General features: G+C 36.9%; 1 protein-coding gene across 2 annotated transcripts in view; it reads right to left on the minus strand.

Moving 5' to 3' along the window:
- CORIN (corin, serine peptidase) overlaps window positions 1-15,415 on the minus strand; it is a 159,122-nt gene that overhangs the window by 19,316 nt on the left and 124,391 nt on the right. For both annotated transcript variants that reach the window (XM_075150550.1, XM_075150551.1), the window contains exons 12-16: window positions 14,777-14,922; window positions 12,056-12,163; window positions 7,654-7,767; window positions 5,077-5,187; window positions 3,283-3,412 (exon numbers count right to left, since the gene is read on the minus strand). In XM_075150550.1, coding sequence (XP_075006651.1) covers window positions 3,283-3,412; window positions 5,077-5,187; window positions 7,654-7,767; window positions 12,056-12,163; window positions 14,777-14,922 — 609 coding nt within the window. The remainder of the gene's footprint in view (window positions 1-3,282; window positions 3,413-5,076; window positions 5,188-7,653; window positions 7,768-12,055; window positions 12,164-14,776; window positions 14,923-15,415) is intronic.

Consider the following 15,415-nt stretch of genomic DNA (forward strand, 5'->3'; position numbering starts at 1 on the left):
CATCTTCAGCAGCATAGCCTCTGCAGCACACACCAGGATATAGCTAAACCTTGATCGGATTAAACCCTCGATCGGATCGAAACACTGATGGCAACTGCTGTTCCATTCTCTACCTACGTTAGCAGGAAATCTAATTGTGAGAGACACGCTTTATTGTATTTGAATCTGGGACTCAGTCAGAGGTCTCTGAACAAAATTATCTGTCCTGAGATGAACAGGCAGTCATATCAGGTGAGCTGATAGTCCCCTCTGGCTGTAAACTAGGAGACCTAAGACTTCAACAAATAGTTCCCATTAGGCTCTTAGCATTATAAACAAAAGTTTACTTCATATCTAACATTCTTTTTGCAAAAAACATAAGAACTCCTAAGAACACACACTGCGTAACTTAAGCAACAGCCACCATTAGTCCAAAGCCTTTCAGACAATGCTTGGAACTTACAGATTTCTGTGGTGTTGCATCATGCATCACACAACACATTGCATGTGTTGCGCTGTGAAAAACTGAAGAAACAGATCATCTGTGGAATTAAAATTGGCCAACAGCCAGGAAAATAGCTTGAATTTTGTGCAATAGACAGAATAGAATTACCTTTAATGTTGCTTCAGACACAATGTTTATACCTCTCAAATAGACAGACTGATATTCTGTAAAATGCGTTACCACTATCAGCTAAATTAACCTAACTTTAATCACTGTCATTTAATTCTCTTCATTTTTTTCAGACTAATTTAGGCTGAAGAATTAAAAATATCTACAAACTGTTAGAAAGACATTGCTATTGTATTTTAAACATTACCACATTATATAGCAATTGGGAGTTGTCATTTGGGAAAGCACCAGACACGGTTATGAAAAATAGTTTGCAGACCTTTACAGAAAATAAGAATACCATATGCTACCATTCATTGTAATTCCTGGTCTAAGGTATTAAGAAGTCTCAACTTTGATATCTCATGTGCACTATTTTTCTCTAAGAATAAACAAGAGAACTACTAAATCAAAATCAAGTATCATCATGAGTTATTATTAAAGAAATCTGCATAGCCACAAAACTGGGGGTTTCTGCAGTATGCTATAATATGGACAGAATTTCTATATTCACAGCTTTAACGAAGGAGTAAAATGAAGTATTTCCCATTGGGAATATCTGAAGAAAAGCACCGCTTAAAATATGTTATATTTATTTTAAAAAGAAAAAAAGGATAAAAAGGAATTTTTTTTCATCATTATTTGAGCTCTATGCAATATACAGTCTAATTTACCTTTACCCTCAGTGGTGATTGGAAATAGCTTATTAAATACACCAATGTTATCAACCTTACATTCAGACTTTCTTGTTATCATAAGTCAAATAAATAACGTATGCAAGACATAGTGGCCAACTGATGAAGTTTATGGCTTTAGATCAGATTTCACAGTGGCATGAAACTCCAATGTATCATTCAATCTTCCACTTCACCATATAGAAAATGTTACCCTCTGTGACATTTTCACTGAACCCCTATGCAATATTAACAGAAGAATTAAGTCATTATATCAACTTGTATTACTCCTTTTTGAAATTAGTTCTGGTGAATGCATTATAATCTTTGTTTTTCTTATAGATCTTCTTCAAAGCTAATTTACTGTATTTCTGGCAGCACTACTTCACAAAAACTTGCAGAATAGCTAAGAAAATCAAGCTTCAGGTGACTGACAAAATCAGGCATTAAGAAAGGGAAAGACAAACACTACTTTGGTTTTCTGAAGTACTGCCAGGAAGAATTAGAAATTAGTATTAGCGTTGGACTGAAGTTGTAGACTTCAGGTTTGAACTGGAATTTCCCACTGTCCTTCACACAATCACCTGTCACTACAAAAAAGAACGTCTAGAAAAATTGATTTGTATAGTATCTTCCCCTATTAGAAAATGGACTTGTGAGATCTAAATTATTTGTACGTACATTTCTTAAAAGTGATAGGATTGATAACATCTATCAGCAAGCCTCAGTGAAGAGGCAGGAAGGTATAAGTTTCCAGCCGTGCTAATTTCAGCCCAGGCACACGTCTGAAAAAAGGCAGAAATCGGAGGTCTTGTGATAATTTAATACCTTTTTCATTTCCCTATCAGCAAGCATCATAGGAAACCTAAGCAAGTTTTATGTTAGGACTATGACACTGAAATATTAAGAAGAAAAATATTATTAATGTTAAGACCATCTATTTGTTCTTAGACAACAAAGTAGTTGTAAAAGCAATAACTATTTTTGAAGGTATCAAAGGAGTTTAAGCTTATTAGGATGTTATATAAAGTTAAAGCATAAAGATAATGTCAATATTATTTAGATACACTGAACTAGCTAGAGGAGTACAGAATTGTTGTGTGTTAGAATGGCAGGCACTCCATTCAATATAGGTGGTCTTGGATTCAGGGCATCTGTTAGAACTGATGTCAAGCATCCATGCAGTGCAAGGCAATACAGAGTAGGTTAAGTGCAGACAGTGTAACCCAGGGTATTTATCCTCCTGTGTTTTTTGAGAAAGGCACAAAGAACAAGATTGCACGTCGGTATATGTAGTGGTAAAAGGCAGACAAAAAAAGCCACTTCTTAATCCAGTTTGGGGATCAGACACTGACAAAAGATATCCTTCTGTATCATCAGGCTTGTCTTTTCCTAGTAGAAGACTGCTTTGGATATCAGAGCAGATGAACTGTTTTTTATCCAACAGTTATATTTTGTATCAACTATTCCATAAATATTACTTTAGTGTGCATGCAATAGGAAAGATGCATAGAGGCTATTTTTTTTCCTCTGAGTTCCACACAGAAATCTCTATCTTTAACAATACATTGTTCAGAGATACCCAAGTTAAATATATCTGGTTGCCTAGCTCACAGTACTTATTGCAGAATGCAAATGAATGCAGAGAATTTTTCCTGTGTTTCCTAAAACAAGTCTGCTTTAATTCTTTAGGAAGACACAGAGTATTAACATTGCAAACAATCCTGAGCCTCAGCAATAACTGCAAGTTCAAGTATTGAGGCTTGGCAAGACATCAGTACCTTTTCAACACACTCTTTTAATAACAATCATGTAATGTCTGTAAAGTGGTGAAAGTGTCTAGATTTTAGTGAGCTTTTTTTCCTGCCATAGTTCACAAGATTTCATTATCTCTTTTCTCTATGAACCATTTCCACACTAGGTCTAACACTGCAGTGATCAATGATCATTCACATATAACTCCAGCACACCAATTGTCCTAAGAAATTCATCAATGCTACAAACTACTGACCTTACCCTAAACCCATCTGATTGCAGGCCAGTTGGCTTAAATTTTCTTGCCACTCATCAGCACAAACATGGTTATCAGCAGCTGACCTGTGAACGGTCAGGAACGTCAAGGAATTCATGTTTTTAGACAGGGTAACTGCAAATGAAAAGAAGAACAACTTCACTATTATTTCACACGGTTAGTTTTATAAATGGCATACTGAAAATATACAACTACGTTCAAAAGAGTTTTCCAAGATGCTGGCACTTTTGCTGATTTTATATGCTCAATAGCCATGTAATTTAAAACCAGCCATGTAATTTAAAACCAAGGCCACCAAGGCTATCAGAACCTTGCTAACCTTGAACAGCATGAGACACTAAACAAAGGCATCTTGAGGATTAGAATACACCAGAATACTCTTGGCTCACCAGCACAGGTTCACATGGGTTTCTGATAGCCTTAATCTTGTTAAATGATGTTTTACCCCACAAATAATCCAACTGAAATCACTAAAGTAATTTGTGGGATGAATGCTGCTTGACATAAGAGTGATACCATCATTTGACTCTCGGTAATATGTACTGTTCCTGTCATAACAATATGTGGGTGTAATTAGAGAAAGAAGAAACAACTACTGTTTACAAGAAAGATCATGACCATTGCTTCTCTCTTAATCCATTTATAAAAGTGTGTGAATTGCTTTTCTCACATACAAAAAGCTTCTCAAAATGGCCCAAAATGGAAATTTACATCCCTTCCTTTCTAGGATCCCTTAAAAGATGTTGGGTTGTGTGCATTTCTTCCCTAAATACATACTGGTTTTAGTTAAACTGTTCCTCTGACTTTTGCTTTGATAGTACTAATCTTAACATAGACAGTCATTACGCATTTTTCCTATATGCTGAAGGTGCTTTTGCTTCTCTCCCCGTGAGAAAGGTACGTATTAATCCTAGATCACTCCTTTTCAAACATGCATTTCTAGAACAGTTCTTCTCCGTTGCATAGGTTTTATTAATGTTCATATAATGTCAAATGTTTTAAAATATTTATACAATCTACTTCAATATGAATACAAAATATTTGCTTGTGTAAGCCACAGTACACCTTTTTTCTGTATTTAAAATTACATACAAAGCATCTCAAAACTTAGTAACACAAACTACTGTCGTGCACAGAAATACATGTTAACTCAGTGAAATCTCAGAGGACATACTACACTTTCCAACCTGCTTCTTTTCAGTGCAATTTTTTTGAAATCCACCTTCATTTTTATTTAAAGAATAATACTTGGAGAGTTCTACTTTAACAATACATAAAAGCATGAGGCCTAATCCAAATATAGATAGCAATAGCAGGTCTTTAGCCAGTCTTTAGCCAGTGCAAAGGGAACCTAGTAGGACTATCTTCTTCTCATAAGCTCTGAACCTACACCATTGCAGTCAGTGGGAATTTCACATTGATTTTGACAAGTACAGAATCAGGGCTTAGAAGTTTTGCCCAAATGAATTCTATACCTCAACGTCTTCCTACTCTCTCTTCTATCCACACTTTCCAGATTTTACACACCATCTACACATTTTAGAAGTTCCCTGCCATGTCACTTTTCTTATATCTTTGCATTGTGACACTTCACACTGAGCTTTTCCTTTCTAATTTGCCCACTTTCTTGCATGATTTCCCAACCTCAACACAGTCTCTCTTTCATAATAAGGGAGCATCCCTCTACCACTGCAATTGTATTCTAAATCAAATCACAGTAATTACTACCATCACTCAAACATCACTTCCAGGCAGAGTGCACCACAGTGAAAACTTACCACAGTCCCATTCATCTGAGCTGTCACTGCAGTCTGCTTGTCCATCACACCACAGCTCACGTGGCACACATTCATGGTTGGCACATTCAAGCTCACTCTCTTCACAAAATGCTGCAAGGACAAAAACGTGTTTCACTCTGAGAAAGAAATGATCAATGGGAAGTTCACATTGAGACTGAAAAAATGAGAAGGAGGGTAAAGGTAGGCACAGATCAGATTTATGGAGCAAGAAAGTGAGACAGATTTGCAACAAAATTCAGGATGGGCATCACTGAGGCAGAAGGTGGTTGCTGCCACACAGTTGCAGAAGATATCGCAACTCAAAAGGAAGGAAGAGTGTCTGGAAATGGCAAGTTCTGTGATTACTTAGTAACGTTTGTGGTCTTGTCATACGAAACCTGTCTAAGCCTCTCACAAGCTTTCAGTGAGAATATTGTGCTCCATGCTTTTTAGGAGACTGCTCCAAATCTGTTTATTTCTTCATGTTCTTTGAAAAGAATATTTTACTATAATGCATATGTATTTCCTTTCATCCACAGCAATTCTATATTCACTTTTGGATCCTCCTTTGCTATTTAAAATCATGGAATTATTTTTATCTCCATTTTAGAGATGGGGAACAGATGTACAGATAGACATGCTCCAGTTCACAGTTGGTTGCCAGCTGGCAGCATTAGATAGGGATTTCCTGAATCTCTGTCCAGTGCAGGAACCACAAGAGCTTCCATTTGCAAGTGAATTTTAGCTTTTCTCCAACCATAACAAACCCCCTCCCAAAAGGCAGGTGTGTAGCATTACAGTACCTCCTCACTAACACACTTCTCTTTCAGCTTCTGAAAACCCCATCATTAGGGAATTTTTGAGAGCTGGGGAAGAGCAGAGAGGGAGAGAATGCGTGGAAGGAAGCTGCATTCAGTTGTGCCTATGTCTGGCTGTTGTATAGCATCTATACTGCCATAGAAACCAAGCATTTATTTGCAACGCTAGTGCAAAAAATGTACTCCACAGTGAAAACCATACAGATAGAGCAGGCAGTGCTGCCTACTCAGACATAAGTGATCTTTCTGGCTCTGGCATAAAGCGTGGAAAACTAGAAAAAGCTCTCTAACTCTGCCTTCCAGAGAGAGCATATTTCAAAAGCTGGAAGCCCTCAGCTGGGGAAACTTTGCTGCCATTTTGGAATATTCAACCCCCAACGCAAAAGCAGAGAGGAAATACAGCCTGACAATTACAGACTAGCTTAACATAAGTCCTCGGAGAATCTCCTCTGCTGTGATCTTAATGTGTGATCATGAGCAAATCACTTCAAGACCACCTTCCTGTTTTTTAGATTACAGCACGCAGACCTCTTGGAAGTCAAATGGTATAATCTTCACAAGGAAAAGCAGATTAAGAAATGTTCTGTGAGCTGCCTCTTCCCAAAAAGAAACAAAGTTAGATCTAGTGATATATGCAGGCTGCCAATCATTTTGGCAAACATATTCATATGCTCCACACAGCACATAAAATGTGCCTACCATCCTGTCCCCACCAACAGACCTCCAGAGACGCAGGAGCAATCTTTTTTTAAATTGTAAAATTATATCCTACAGTCCCAGCAAAAATGCTGAAATACCAGTTTTGCCCAGAGAACTAAAATTTCAGCTTTCAACCAAGTTTACCAAGCATCTCTTCTTTCTTGTGCAGGCTGAATGTCACCCAGAACGTCTTTTCCAGTTCCTTGTCTTGGGGACATGCCCACACACCAGGTTTTCTCAAAAGAAGAGAATTCAGAGTACCACTAATATACTCATGAAAGTGAAGCTAACATCTCATGGCACCCACTCCCAGCTTCGCATGCAGGGTGGGAGCCCGCAAAGCAGCTGCCGTTCGCAGGTCTTCCACCTCTTCCCATCCCACTAGTCAGCTGTGTAGTGGAAACAGAACAGAGGGCAGCTCCCGCAAAGGACCAGGGGGCCTGCTGCACACTGTCAGCCCTTTGAGCCAACTTACACTGTGCACGTGGACAGTATGCCCACATCGTCAGTGTAGCATACTAAGTTTTGTATCATCTCTGATACTTATCACAGTTTGGATTGTAGAAGAAGCCTGTGGAGCCAAGTGGGGAGACAGAATATAAGAAATGTCAAGCAGAAGAGAAATCAAATAAAGCAGGGACACATATGAAATTTACTGAAGAACAGATCAGGAGGAAAATCAAGTGGAAATCAAGAAAAAAAGAGCAGTGAGGAGCTATACCTATATGGAATGAAGTTGAGAAAAGTTGGGAAAAGGAATCAAGAAGCTACAAGGAATACAGAAAAGAAGCACAAAGACAGAAGAAGGAGGAGAGAGAGGGAGGAAAAAAAGAGAGAGGACCGGAGTGACCAAGGATTCAGCAAGGATCCAAGGATGTAAACAACAAAGGACACAAGATGAGGAAAGAGATAAATTGGTGCCATAGCAAAACTAACAAGGAAACTGAGGGAATGACTAAGCCTTTCTGTCTGTAGAAAACCTTTTTACTTTCATTTACTTTGCACCCCAAGATCCCCAAAATCTTATCAGCCCTTTATGGGAATAACAATAAGACCTTACAGCAGTTCTTTTCATCCATCATGTCAGGGCAGTCTGGGAAACCATCACAGATCATAGTGTGTTTGATGCACAGCTTCTTCAAAGGACACTCCCAAAGACCCCTTTCTCTACAACCTGGAGGCAGAGAAGAATAGTTTTGAAACACTTGCATGCAATATCAAATCAATTGTTTTCTTCTTCCTTAGTAATCCTGAAACACCCAAAATATTTTCACTTGCAATATAAATTTTAAAACGTACCAAGAATAGTTACTAATGAAGAAGTGGAAATAAGATTATCACAGTGCACGCTTGATAAATGGGTATAAAATATATAACACTTCACAATACTTCAGTGCTTTTTAAATAATAATGAGAAACATGTAATTTTTTCTGGCAGTGCTGATACAGAATCTAATGCAGATCACAATGAAAGGTAGAGAGATGCTGTAAGTATTGACCTCAAACAGTCTTCCTGGTTCCATAATCTGAGACCAAACCAGTCTGAAAAGATTAGAAAGACCCAATGGCTGTATGAATCTTCAGGAGGGTCCATTATTATGTAGGGAACACACTACATTATTGCCTCTTCAAAGTCCAGCTAACTAGCCTCTCTGATTTCTAGAGGAATACTTATAAAACTGTGTCAAAAAGTGCTTCAACAGTAAAATTCCTGTTAGTCAGCTAGAGGAAATTAAAAATGGCCCAAGGTACATTTTAGAAAAGTGTTTTCTCTTGTTTTATTTCACTATTTATTTCCATCAACTAATAAAGCACTTCACTGTGATACCAGTTTAAATACTTTGACATATTAATGTCCTGCACATCTGACATTCTTGTTTCATAGGAAGCCATAAAAACAATGTGTTCTCCTGACTAAAACAGATGGTTTGATCGCCTTGTTTGGCCTGTTCTATAGACGATACTAACTAGTTTTCATTTTAATCCAAGCTCAAATTCAGGTGACGGCCCTGATGTCCCCACACGCAAATAATTGAGGTATAAGCTCACAAACTGCATTTGAAGCAGCACCTCTGTTTGCTTGGACCTGGAACTACAGCAGTGTATCAGCAGTAAGTTACTAAGCAGATATGTTGTTTCCAAGAAGTGTTATTTCAGAAGTGCATATTTTACAAACATGAACCAGAGAATCACTACTAGCTCATATGATTACTGGAAAAATCTACTCACGTTTTAACTGTAACTGGATGTATGGAGTGCTTGATTTTTTTTAGATTGAAAAAGCCATATAAATAAATGTTACAGCACAGAGAAACAAATAGCCTTCAACCTATGAAACTAATTCCACATGATCAAAGAACTTCCTTGGGTATCACCATTTTCCAGGTCTCCTTCTTGACAATATTTGTGATAACTATTAATGAAAAATTAATTGAAACCAAACAAAACCTTTACTCTGCTAAAGAACAAAGAATGTCAGTCATATTAGGAACTTGATATGAACATAAAATAAAAAAAGATTAAAAAAATATAATTTATGAACCTTGCAATTTTTCAGCAGAGTGTTTACAATTAATTAAATACATATTTGCTTTTCCCTTTCATCACACATTATAGTGTTACACTGTGAAGTGTTCCATGAATCTCCAAAATTTATCTCTGAGTACAACATAGACAAATATAGAGACAATTCCCTAGGAAAAATTCACTACTTACTGAATTCAGTGTTCAAATACGCTGTTTTGTTGGTAGAAGCCATCTACCAGTTAGTGTATTTATATTTCTGCTGTAAATATTTTTGTGACATACATTTTTAATTTAAGGACAATGAAATGGAAGTGAAAATGGAGGTAGGAAAACTCGTCCATATTTACATTACCCCATCTCAAAATTACCTTTTGGCAAGAGATAGGGATTCACATATGATCTTACCTCCATTCTTCTTCAAAATATGAAGCAAGTTACCGTTTGTTATTCACGTGTATATTCCCCATTCAATTATTATTAAGTCCTTAACATTAAGACCACCACATTTTTCTCTCAACTAAAATACTACAGTCAGAACTCAGACTGCAGAAAATAGTGAAGGACAATACTGGTTTTGAATGTTATGTCTTCAATTTCTTTAGTACTCTTCTAGGACCCTCTTCTGCTCTCTGCCAGAGGCATTCTTCAGCAGCCAGTAAATTAATATGATCAATCAAGTATATTTAATACCACAAACTCTCTTGACATCTATCATAATAATTTTCAGAAATTACCTTCTTCACACTTTACTGAAACTTCACTCAGAAGTCTCACATTCAGAAATCTGGATCAAATTTTCTCCCCAAATCTTAATCTAAATGGCACTAAAGTCTTAGGATTTCACTGCAATTGCATGGGTGAGATTTCCTCTCACAAAGATCACATGAGAGTATGACAGGGATTCCTAACAGGAGGAGACAGTGGGTGCTGAATACAGCTCTTCTCTGCATGGGCAGAATATACCTTAGTCCCTTTGGACTGTTCTACCTTATATTTTTGGCCAGAGTAGCTTGAGCATCCAAAAGCTGTAGCTAGTCTTTTCCAGCCTCCTCCTCCCTGCACTGTGAAGTTGTTCCATGCCTGTCATTTAAGGCACTTCAAATGTAAGGTTTTTAATTTAAATGCTGACTGTTATTTAATGGTATAAAACCAATTTCAAAGAATAAATCTAATAAAATGTGAGCTAGCCATTTACACATAGAAAGATCATCAAGTTTTGATTTTGTCCTGCACACATGGAATATAAATGAGTCAGAGACATTTACTTCTGGAGCTCTACAAGGACTTTCTGTTTTGCAGTAACAGCGTTATTTCCCCTGGTCAATGTAATGTCACTCTGACAGCAGTAATTTCCTAGCAGATACAGTCTTCCATATTTATAGAAACTGATAAGAATTCTGCTGATTGTTAGTGACATTCTGTCTAGACTATAGAGACAGAGAGAGATCCACTCAAGAAATAAATGTTATATATTAAAGCAATATTTCATACGTTAATGTCTAGGAGAATAAAATAATCCTAAAAGACACAGAGCAATTAGTGTTCTAAGCAGTTAAGAACAGGTGGCAACAAAGAATATTTGGCAGGGAGGACAACTGATTCAAAGGTAAAGAGATGATAAACTCTGAAAGAGTCACTGTAGTCATCAGCTCTGCCTTTCCTTTATAATCCAAACAAGACAATGATCAAGTATTAAATCTTGTTTCAGTGAGCGCATCTTTTTTTTCTTTTTGCTTTCTTTTTGCAGGGGGAGGGGAATGGAGCAGAAAGAGGAGAGAGAATGTAAGCATGATTTGAAAACTCCCAGAGATTGAGAATACATCGTGCCTTAGCGATAAATAACCCCTTGATTACTCCAGTCACTAAAAAAACCTGCTCTTAAAAAAGAAGCATTTTATAGAGCTGACAATGTTGAATTTTAGCCTAGCTTCAGCTTTCAGGTATTGGTTCTTATTTTATTTTTGTGCAGCTGAGTAGAAAGTCTTTCATTGCCACAGTTTTGTTGCTCACATAAACTGTACTTCCATCTTAATCTGCTCTTTGTTAAAAAAAACAGGTTGTGCACCTTAGCCCTACTCTGCTGGAATGTTTTCCAATCCTTTATTCATATTCACACCTCTTCTCTAAATCCTTAGTGATTTATAATTATTCTCTTTGCCCCTAGGGATGCCAGGCCAGCATGCAGAACTCCATGGAGGCTACACCTTAGTCACATAAAGAAAGAGTATAAACTCCCTTTTCTTTCTCAAAATTCTCCTGCCAGCACATACAAGGATAAATAGTGACCAAGAGGTTTGATGATTACTCTCAAGCTCAATACATCCCCTTAAGTTAAAAGTCAAGAGCATCTCTACCATAAGTAAACTCACAAATATACTGGAGAATAAACTTTGTGGTTACCACTTTATCCTTGTAAGTACAGCTTGAGGTTGACCAATCTGAAAAAACATGTAATTCTTGATCCTTGCAGTACAGAATCCACTTCAGCAACACAGATCTTTTGTCAATACATCATAATAAGAATATTACCATGTATAAATTAAAAACTATATTTATGAATTCAAGATTCAAATTGCCAGGAAGTCATGTTTTAGCTCAGTAGAACCTCCAGCAATATTAAAAGAATTAAATCCGCAGCATATTTTATCTTGATTACTAAAGGAATACTCAAACATCCTGGAATACAGTTAGCAGAATCTAAATGATCAAATATCGTAAATTGTGTTGACACTAATCAAGAATGATGCTTGCTAAAGTATTTTTACTGCCACTAGTCTTAAAAAAAACACTTTCAAACATATTTTTCTGACAGAAAAAGGGGCTTATCTTCTGAACTGTCACGCTATGGTTCAAATAACTGAAAGAAAAACAAAACTAATTTTCTAAGGCTTCAACTACTCTCCATTGAAAAGATCCAACTCATCGAATTTGTTTACCACAGCTGTCCTCATCACTATCATCCTCACAGTCAGCTTGACCATCACATCTTCTGGATGCCAGGACACACCTCCCAGAACGGCACTTGAAGTGACTGGGTGAGCATTCTGTCAATGACAAGGAACAGGCAGAAACAAGACTCCATAAGCTGCAAGTTTAATCATCACATGGATACTTATTTATTTATCACTGTGACAGTTTCGGAAGGGTAAGTGACAGGAATAGAAAGCTTGTGTGATACTAAGCTGGAACTATGTAGCAGACAAGACTCTTAACAATTGCACGGTGAATGGGTGGAGCAATATCTCCCAGAGCTCTCCCTCACATGCTACCCTCTGTCAAATTTCAAAGCTTTGCCAAATAACTGGCATACAATGGTTAGATTGTGGGTATGGATTTTCTAGCTACTTTTCTCACTGTTGTGGTGTTGTGTGAAGCAGGAAAAGATCATCTGTTGAGTTGAAATGAGTATGAGAGATCCCCAGGATAAAAAACGTGTATTTTGGCAACTGTGTGGCTATTTGAATTAATAAAACCACTTACAAATGTCCACTAATTAACCCTTATATCACTTCTCTCTCATCTTACAGAGTACCGTTTTGAGAAAGCTTTATTTAGATGGTTTTGAAAAACCCATGCATTTTTTCACACTGTACATGTCACTAACTTTGATGTACAACCTCCGTCATATGTTGCCTTCTTTTTTTCCTTCCTGCAAAATCTCTCAGATATTTAATATCATGCAGTTCCTTGGGTAAATTTTAGGATTCAATAAATAGTTGTACCAAAAATATCATCAATGAACTTGGGAGCCTTAGAAAGTAACATTCTAATGATAAAAGATATGTGAACTATACTGCCAACATTTAAGAATAACTCATAATGAAAATAACTAAGTTTACAATGCATACTGTCTTGGCCAGCAGCATTCTTGGATTCAGCACTGACTGGAAGAGAAGTTAAGCAACTCAGCACATTGTATAACTCTGTCAATTATAGCTTAAGTTGGAAAATCACCTATATTTTGTAATCATAAACACTTTAAATGTTCTCAGAAGCTTAACTTCTTTTGTTACATGTGTTTTTTTCAGAAATATTTATATAAGATTTTAAACTTCCCAGGGAAAACTTTCTAACCAATGTTGGTAGTCAGTAGAAATCTGGCATTGAATCAACATAAAATTCTAGCAGTAAGTGAACCCAAAACAACTCTGATAAGACCCCTTAATTAGTTACACTGTTTCTAAAAGAATACTAAAAACCCCTCCTTTTTCATTGATATTCCAGGAATATCTATTTCAGTGCTAAGATGATCAATAAGCAGTGAATCAGCCTACTAGGCAGAGTCCTTCTAATTAAAGGGAGAATTTTTTAAAATTATAATTTTTATAAGTGTACAGAATTTATCTTTAGAAATGGAACACACTAGTCCTGTATGCAGTAGTATATTTAAAATATAACCATTCTACGTTACATTTCAAAGCCAAATGGTCTACTAACACAGGGATGAAGTTTAAAAGACATTTGATACCTGAGAAAATTAAATCAAGGTATTTTTCTTTAACTCACCTTGTTGTCCCAAAATCTTACTTTTCCTTTCCTACACACTGCTGTGTAATAATGGATAATTCCTTTCCATCAGCCCACTGCTGTAGAGGGAAATTATCTCCCTGTCTCTCAAAAGTCCCACGACAGAGGATTTCATTACTATGGTATTACACGTCTTTATAAAATCCTCACAGTGATATATGTGCACACGGGCTTTGCTTGAAGAAATAGTACTAACTGCTATATATGCTTCACTGGTTTTTCATGATTCCTTCACTGTATTCACAGCGATACATCTTCACTAAAAGAACTATAGACTAACTAACTTTCGCCCATTGCTCTCTCTGAGCAAGAGCAAGACTGTGGAAAGACCGTCATCGCTGTGTAGGTGAGTAGGAGGAGAAGAGTGAGAACTGAACACGATCAGCATATGCAGGCACTGTAGCACGCACTATCTCACTATTTTCCCAGCTACTTTACTGGCATTTTGGCAAGAAAAAGAAAAGGGATGTCAGAATCCCCACAGACCTCGCATCCGATGACCACTGCAGAAGGAAAAGCCACACAGCTTCCTCCTTTATACATACAAAGAATGTCTAGAAGCATTGAAGGCAATTTCATTCTTTTGTTCCATGTTCACACCACAATGATTAGTATTATGGCTGAACTCAAAAACTGAAATTTGTCAGTTGCTACTGAAGCTCGTTTGGCACAACTCTCTACAAAACTTTCCCCAAACAAAAACCAAGAGCAAACAATAGCTGGCAAAGACATTAACATTACAATATTTTTCTCAGAGTTGTCGTGGGGCTCAGCTTTTTTAAGATTGCCAAGAGTCTGCCTCCTGGTTAGAAAAGCATTATTATATCATCTAAATAGGTAAAAAAGTGAAGTATAAACACAAGCAAGCAGTAGGTGTGGTGTTAGCAACAAATCTTAAACACTGACTTTTACAGATTGAGGGTAATTGATCCTTCCTTCGAATAGATTTCTTATGAGAACTTCCTCTTACCTGCAAACTGTAGGTATCCAAATTCCCTGAAACCCAGTTTGGAATCATTTCTACAGTTTAAATATTGTAATTTAGAGAGGAGGTATGGGAAAAAAAATCAGTGACTTTGGGAACCTAATTAAATCTTTAATTTCCTGTTATATGTATTTATAGGAGTTACCTTCTACATCTTCATCTGGTGTTAGACAAGTTTGGTTGTCTGAGTTCTCATCTGGAAACTGAGTGCAGTCAGTATCTTCTGGCCACTGCAGACCTACAATCCCAAGCACAGACTCACAGCGTTCCTTAGACTGTACACATAATGTCCTGAGGAGACAAAGTCGAATTGCACAAAGTAACTGAATGAAAGTCTTAGAAATTTCCATTATTGGAAGTTAATAATCCTAGCCAAAGTTAAAGATGAAGATCAAGGAAAAATCAGTTAACCAGATTTCTTTACATGAAAAAAAAATCAAAAAATATGTTGCTACTGTTGAAACATTATTTTAAGTTACTGTATGCAGACTATTACCTGAGTTATAACATAATAGCCAAATATAACTACTTACAAACATCCTCTCCTCTGTAAAGGATGGCAGAGAACCTTTTTTAAGAAGCACTAACTGACCTCCTTCAGGAAAAAAAGCCAAATACGTTTTGTACCCGTGAAATGCTACCTCTTCTGATGATGCTACCTCAGAAACCATGTGGTTTCAGAAGGACAAAAGAGTTAAGCCTGCAAACAAAAGAGCAAAGGATTCCCCAGGGAATTCAATAAAATTAAAAGTTTGGGGAAAACCAAAGCATAGATCAACCTAGT

This window comes from Calonectris borealis, chromosome 4 (genome assembly GCF_964195595.1).
Source record: "Calonectris borealis chromosome 4, bCalBor7.hap1.2, whole genome shotgun sequence".
Lineage (NCBI taxonomy): Eukaryota > Metazoa > Chordata > Aves > Procellariiformes > Procellariidae > Calonectris > Calonectris borealis.